We start from the raw sequence: 7,841 nt of genomic DNA on the forward strand, positions 1-7,841 counted from the left end.
GCCTCTGTGAGGGGAAACAAGGTCACTTCTGATGTACAGACGTTATCCTCTCCACAATCCCTCTTTCCCTCCCCCAATCCTTACTATATCTCTTACAATAGAAATGGTTCTGTACATCATCCACACACCATCTGCAGTCACACTTTACACTTTGCAGAAATCTATTAGAAGTATTTTTAAACTTGTCCAGTCTGGCAACCATGTCATTAGCTGTCCTGTCTGCATGGGGCAGCGTGATTTCTGCCCCCATGGGCCCCTGCGCTTGTTGCAGTTCCCACTTCTGACCTCTAGGTGCAATAATAACTCTGTGAACATCTAGAAAGGCGAATAAATCAATGAAACATCGGCTTATATCCGTCAAATAGCGACATTTTTTTAAATCGTTGCTCACTCAGAAGAGATAATTATTATTGGTATAATTAGTTAAACTGCTGATATCTATGACGGCGCTCTGCACATCTGAATAAACTGAAACTTTTACTTTTTTCCAAATGTTAAAGTTTAAAAGGTGACCTGTGATTCGTTCTGGATGTGTAATGGTGCCTGATGGTCTCTGATGGTGTCTGTGTGATAATAAACGATGGTTTAATGGTTATTTATTAAAACCTAATGGACTTTCTGTGACACTGAAATAATACACTGCAGTACATAATAAATCAGAATACCCATAATGCACTGTGGAGTGTGACGTGCCCAGTGGAGTGAACAGTGAACAGGATGTGTGGTTTGGGACGTGGTAAGATTACTTCAATATCATGATGTATCGTGTATCTGATTATCGCGTCTCAGTATGAAATAAATGCAGCGTTAGTTCAGTAATCGAGCTGAAACACTGCGTAATGATTGAGGATTAACGGCGTATCAGTGTAACAGAGTGTGTGAGTGTGTGTGTGTGTGTGTGTGTGTGTGTGTGTGTGTGATATGTGTCTGCTCTGTGTGTGCTGAGTTTTTTTTATTAGTGTTTTTGGAGAAGCCGTGAGTGTGGAGGCAGAGTGACTCGGTTTGGTTTGGCTTCTCCAAAAACCCATGACGCAAATCCAAATGAAAAAATAAAAGGTGTTGGCTGCAGCCTGGTGTCTGGAGAGGTTCCCCGTCTTCATGCAGGAACTCACCATGAATATTCACGCTGACGGAATGTGAATAAACCACATGAAGAGGCAGAGGCGGTCGCTGCAGGCTGCGTCCCAAACGCCCTCGTGTGTGATAGAAGGGCTCTTAACAAAATTCATAATAATGAGGAGCGCTGAAGAGAGCGAGTGGACTCAGACGGAGCAGATGCTGTGACACGAATAACATTCGCTAGAACCAAGAAACATTACAGTAGCTTAGCATGTAGCATATAGCATATTTTATATCATACATCATATTCAGAGTTCAAAGGTTACGTCAATATTCGTATGAGGAAAGTTCCTGGTATTCAGAGTCGAGTTACGCAGCTGCTTAAGTGGATTTTCTGATCCACATTCAGATTATTTATTTATTTATTTATTTGTTTGTATAAATAAATACCTGCGTGTAGTTCACGTCTCCGAGGTTGCCAGATTTCTCTTGAGTAGAAGAGTCCAAGAGTTCAATAACATCTAACCACAAACACTCATCTGCTACAGCTCACTTCACTTTCATTCACAATTTTATCCCTAAAAATTACTCCTGAAGATTAGCGATGTTTCTGATGCACGCTGAATACTGCGAGAGTGAACACTAGAGTCTGGGACACAACGCTGACGTATCGGGAGTAAAGCTGCTCAGTAACGAGCCATTATTGTGTATTACTGTGTGTGTTACTGTGTGCGTGTTATTGTGAGTGTGTTATTGTGAGTGTGTGTTACTGTGTGTTACTGTGAGTGTGTTATTGTGTGTGTGTTACTGTGTGTGTTATTGTGAGTGTGTTATTGTGAGTGTGTTATTGTGTGTGTTATTGTGAGTGTGTTATTGTGAGTGTGTTATTGTGTGTGTTATTGTGAGTGTGTTATTGTGAGTGTGTTATTGTGTGTGTTATTGTGAGTGTGTTATTGTGAGTGTGTGTTACTGTGAGAGTTACTGTGAGAGTGTTATTGTGTGTGTGTTACTGTGAGTGTGTTATTGTGTGTGTGTTACTGTGAGTGTGTTATTGTGAGTGTGTATTACTGTGTGTGTTATTGTGAGTGTGCATTACTGTGTGTGTGTGTTACTGTGTGTTACTGTGTGTGTGTTATTGTGAGTGTGTATTATTGTGTGTGTTATTGTGAGTGTGTTACTGTGAGTGTGCATTACTGTGTGTGTGTTATTGTGAGTGTGTTACTGTGAGTGTGCATTACTGTGAGTGTGTTATTGTGAGTGTGTTACTGTGAGTGTGCATTACTGTGAGTGTGTTATTGTGAGTGTGTTACTGTGAGTGTGCATTACTGTGAGTGTGTTACTGTGAGTGTGTTATTGTGAGTGTGTATTACTGTGTGTGTTATTGTGAGTGTGCATTACTGTGTGTGTGTGTTACTGTGTGTTACTGTGTGTGTGTTATTGTGAGTGTGTATTATTGTGTGTGTTATTGTGAGTGTGTTACTGTGAGTGTGCATTACTGTGAGTGTGTTACTGTGAGTGTGTTACTGTGAGTGTGCATTACTGTGAGTGTGTTATTGTGAGTGTGTATTATTGTACAGGTGCAGTAACAGGCCGGTGCTGCTAGGGGGCGCCCGCGCTGCACTGCACGCTGCTGGTGGTTGGAGCGGTACCGGAGGGAGGCGGTAGTCAGTCGGTAGTGAGGCGGTAGTCAGGCGGTAGTGAGGCGGTAATGAGGCGGTAGTCAGGCGGTAGTGAGGCGGTAGTGAGGCGGTAGTCAGTCGGTAGTGAGGCGGTAGTGAGGCGGTAGTCAGTCGGTAGTGAGGCGGTAGTCAGTCGGTAATCAGGCGGTAGTCAGTCGGTAGTCAGTCGGTAATCAGGCGGTAGTGAGGCGGTAGTGAGGCGGATCTGCTCGAGCGCGTCCCGAACCGTTCCACAGCCCTGAAGATCCGCTCACAGGGTCCGAGTGAAACTCCGCGCTGAATGAATCCCTGTGCAGGGACATCTGCATATTCTAATCTACAGCTCCTGCAGTCCGCTGCTCTAAGTGCTCAGAGTTTATAAAGGTGTTAAATAAGCACGTGCACAGCTCACTGAGGCGTTATAACAGGCGTTATAGAGCACACACACACACGCGCGCGCGCTGTCATGTCGGCGGAATGTGTGTTATTTCTGTGCTGCAGGTCTGAGTGCTGGCGCAGGAGCTGCTCTCAGTCTGGCAGTGTGAGGAAAACCGAGCTCACACACTCCACCCAGGCTTCACACACACGCACACACACACACACACACACACACACACACACACACAGAGGGAGCTTTAAAAAAATCTGAGTTGCCAGGTTGGTGTTTTTCACCACATTCCCACTCCATCATCCTGCAGAAGTCACATGACCTTCACATCCTTCACGTGGGAGAGTTTTAAACTCCTCACACTTTATTTTTATTTTGTTTTACAGCGTGTGTTATTTTCTCACTTGAGTTTTATTACACACGTGTGTAAGTTCAGGGCGTAACGTGTTGAAATGCACCTTCACGTGTTTTTCACATGTGCAATGTATGTGATTTTTTTGTAAAGGAATTATACAGAGGAAGTCCTGATCATTAAAAAAAGCAGTCATGTGACACACACACTGTAACCATGACAACGCTGTTACCGTTCCTATCTGTCTGATTATACGGCTAATTTATTTCACTCATCCATCTACATTATTAATAACAAAAAAATTAATCAACTGATTTGTTCCTAAACTGTAATTTTGTGTTTATATTTAATAAATAATAAAACTCGTTATAATTCCTCTGTGCTTTATTAATCAATTCATAGCAATTATTCATTTATTCACCAAGCTGTGTCCTGATTGGTCGGGTGATTAAAAAGTCCCTGATGTCACTCGGTGCTTTTCTGGAAAACTCCGGCTTCCTGTAGGATTAAATGGAAAACACGCAGAAGTGTGAAAGGCCTGAAAGTGCAGCTTGCTCAGTAAAGGTTCTTGAAAACACGCACATGGTTCCTAAAAGTTCCACATTTCCTTCAAGATCTTTCATTTTCTCACAGTAACAAAATCCTCAGCTGATAAATATCATTTTAGATTAAATTAATTTCAGTTACTCTTCAGTCTGATCTACTCTTTTAATAAAAGAGTTCCCCATATATACTAAAAGGTTCCAAAAGGGGTTCTAGCTGGAACCTTTCGGAACCTCTTGCGGGTTCTTCCTGAGGAACACACTGAAGAACCCTCTAGAGTTCTATAGTTAAATCTAAGTGTTTACATTGAATCGAGTTTCTCTTATATATATATATATATATAAAACCTTTTGGACTCAGTGTAAGTTTATAAACTCTCAGGAAAAAGGTACTAAACCGTACGGTTCCTTTTCACTGGAGTGGAACCATAAAGCGTGCACCTTTAGTACCATTAGTGTGTATGTTATTTGTAGAAATGTGCGTGCTCTTTAAACTCGTTATAATTCCATTAAATCTTTTTAAAGTCACTAAATCCACATGCAAAGATTATAGACATGTAAAGGTACTAAAGAGAACAGTACCAGTCCTGCAGCAAGGAAAGGTACCGTTTAGGACCCTTTCTTCCTGACAGTGTGTGTGTGCTGTATATATTTATTTACAAATGTGTTTATATAATTATATGTGAACGTGTGTAAATAATAAACATGGAAACACAACATGACAACGCTGTATAAAAACTAAACACAAACCCAGCTGAACATGAACGCCTGAAAACCTTTATTTACACTGAGATGGGAAATTAATTTAAATTCATAATGATCACAATCCTGATGTAAATAAAACAATTCTGAAAGATAATCAAGATAATGAAATAGTGAAACATAAACACATCGAGGTTTGTGTTGTAGGATAAAAATAAAATGAAGGTAAAGTTAAAGGACGATGTCCAGGATTATTTTAATACTGAGATTAGAAAGAGGAAATCTGGCAACCCTGGAGCAGAGCAAAGCTCGTGCACGAGCTGTGGGGGAAGGGGGGGGTGAATGCGCGCTCCCGCGGTGCGGCTCACATGTTTGGCTGGAGTTCAGAGAGAGAGAGAGAGAGAGAGAGAGCGCGCACACACACACACACACACACACTGTGTGAGAGAGCGCGAGCTCAGTCTGAGGGACGCGTCGTCGTGTCCGGTTGCTCCGTTTCTCAGCACGCGACAAAACGGATTGAGAAAAAGTTAATCGATTGTAATTTTCTCTTTTTTTCAGACTGAAGGTTAAAGATTGAGATTTTTTCCTCGCGACTGCAGCGTTAGTGCTCGGTGGAGATGGACACGCGGAGCGGCGCCGCGGGGGGAGGCGAGCCGGGAGAGTAGAGAGAGAGAGAGAGAGAGGGAGAGAGAGAGAGAGAGAGAGGGAGGGAGGGAGAGAGGGAGAGAGAGAGGGAGAGAGAGTAGAGAGAGAGGGAGAGAGAGAGAGAGGGAGAGAGAGGGAGGGAGAGAGAGAGAGAGGGAGGAAAAATCTGCAGCGGAGACACAAACAGAGCTGTTTGGAAATTAAACTCAGTTACTGAAGAGATTTTTGGAGAATTTTTTGGAGCTTTGGTGAAGCCGCGAGCACTTTTCTTTCTTTTCTTTCTTTTCTTTTCTTTCTTTTTTTTGGAAGCGCGAGGAGCAAAAACAGCATTTACACACCGGGAGTGTGAAGAGCGCGAGACCTTTTAATCCTCTGGGAATCCGTTTGCTAAAACAAACAAACAAACAAACAGACAGACAGACAGACAGACAGAAAGAGAGACAGACAGATAGAGAGAGAGAGACAGACAGATAGAGAGACAGACAGATAGAGAGAGAGAGAGAGAGAGAGAGAGCGCGCGCGCGCAGGAGGCGGCGGCGGAGCAGCAGTGCAGCGGGAGGCGGAATGCACGCGGGGCTGCCGGGGGAAGGGCAGCGGTTTGCAGTGAGCACCGGAGCCCCGGGACTCGGCGCTCATCACCGGCACTCAGCGCGCAGCAGGTCGCTCCGCCTCGCGGGTCCCGCGTCTCTCTGATCCCCCGCGCGGGATTTAATCCACCGCCTTTAGCTGAAGCAGGATTTGGCACCGGAGCAGGAGAATTTTATGGACACTTTGATGTTTTTAATTCCCCGCCTCGGACCGGAGGAAGTTAATGACTGGCCTTTAAAGCTTTAAGAAAAAGGGATTTTTTCAGCTGCAGTTATTTTAGTTTAGAATAAAAGAATAAATCCAGCTCAGTAAATGATGGAGGCGGTGACGCGGCCGATTTTTCAGCCTCATCCGGGACTGCAACAAACTCTGAAGCAGTTCCACCTCAGCTCCATGAGCTCCCTGGGCGGCCCCGCGGCTTTCTCCGCGCGCTGGCAGCACGAGCTGTTCGGTAAGGACGGAGAGGAGCTGGAGCGCGCGGCGGCGGCGTCGGTGGCGGCGGCTGCGGCGGCGGCGGCGGCGCACGTGCCCCCGCCGAGGCCGCCCCCGGTGCTTCCGGTGCCGCTGTTCATGGCGAGTGACCGGAGCACGGAGCGCTGCGAGACCCTGCTGGAGGGAGAGAGCATCTCGTGCTTCGTGGTCGGCGGCGAGAAGCGGCTGTGTCTGCCGCAGATCCTCAACACGGTGCTGCGCGACTTCTCCCTGCAGCAGATCAACGCCGTGTGCGACGAGCTGCACATCTACTGCTCGCGCTGCACCGCCGAGCAGCTCGAGATCCTCAAGGTCGTCGGCATCCTGCCGTTCTCCGCGCCGTCCTGCGGCCTCATCACCAAAACGGACGCCGAGCGCCTGTGCAACGCGCTGGTGAGGCCGGGCGCGCGCTCCCGGGGCGCCAAGGAGCTGGAGGTGAAGGGCTTCAAGGTGTACCACGAGTGCTTCGGGAAGTGTTCGGGGATCTTCGTGCCGGAGCTCTACACGAGTCCCGGGGCCGAGTGCATTCAGTGCGCGGAGTGCGGGGTCATGCACGCGCCGCACAAGTTCGTCGTGCACGGGCACAAGGCTCTGGAGAACCGGACTTGCCACTGGGGCTTCGACTCGGCCAACTGGAGAGCCTACGTTCTCCTGAGTCCCGAGTACGGCGAGAAGGAGGAGAACGCCAAGCTGGAGGCGCTCCTGCACGAGCTCAAGGAGAGGTTCGACTTCGCCAACAAGTACAAGAGGAGATCTTCAGGGGTGAGTTAGCATCCTCGGGTTCTCCATAAAGTTCTCAAGTTCTGCTTCCTGACACACCTCATCCAGGTCCATCCACAGTCTGTAACCTCAAACTCAGGTTTGACTGCAGAGTTCTGAAGGTCTCACACCTAGTGAACATCTGGAGAACTTCCTGAAAGTTTTAGCCTCAATCCCAATCTGACACAAACGACTCATTTCAGCCGTGTTTAATTACCTGGATCAGGTGTGTTAGATGATGTTTGCATGTTTGATGCTTGACCTGCAGGAACTGTGATCTCCTAGAAGCTGGAGTTCTAGATCAGAGTTCCTTAAACCTTTACCTGCCCCAGGTGTGTTCTTGAGCTGGAACAGATAGATCTTCTGAGCAAAGACTTTGAGGAACATCTAGTCCTTTATTACTATATTGGGTTCCAGTTCCAGACTCACCTGAGCAGGTAAATGTGGAGTTACCTGTTTCTGCTGTGTTTTGGAACTGGACCAGAGTGAAGGCTTCATCAGCAATGTTCAGGTCACATCTGGTCCAGGTAACTGAGGACTTCTGAAGGCCATGATGAGATGAATCAGAGTGTGGTAGAGGTGTTAGCTAAATGTTACTGAGCTTTACATCTCCAGGTGGAGTTTAGTGATCTAGACCTTGATGTTCTTGAAGGTTGTTTTTGGAGACAGGTTCT

General features: G+C 46.3%; 1 protein-coding gene across 1 annotated transcript in view; it reads left to right on the plus strand.

Moving 5' to 3' along the window:
- Window positions 1–5,456: 5,456 nt before the first annotated feature.
- Window positions 5,457–7,841, plus strand: part of skia (v-ski avian sarcoma viral oncogene homolog a) — a 29,628-nt gene continuing 27,243 nt past the window's right edge. Inside the window, exon 1 of the mRNA XM_053236152.1 lies at window positions 5,457–7,170. Coding sequence (XP_053092127.1) covers window positions 6,250–7,170 — 921 coding nt within the window. The 5' untranslated portion in view covers window positions 5,457–6,249. The remainder of the gene's footprint in view (window positions 7,171–7,841) is intronic.

This window comes from Pangasianodon hypophthalmus, chromosome 8 (assembly GCF_027358585.1).
Source record: "Pangasianodon hypophthalmus isolate fPanHyp1 chromosome 8, fPanHyp1.pri, whole genome shotgun sequence".
NCBI lineage: Eukaryota > Metazoa > Chordata > Actinopteri > Siluriformes > Pangasiidae > Pangasianodon > Pangasianodon hypophthalmus.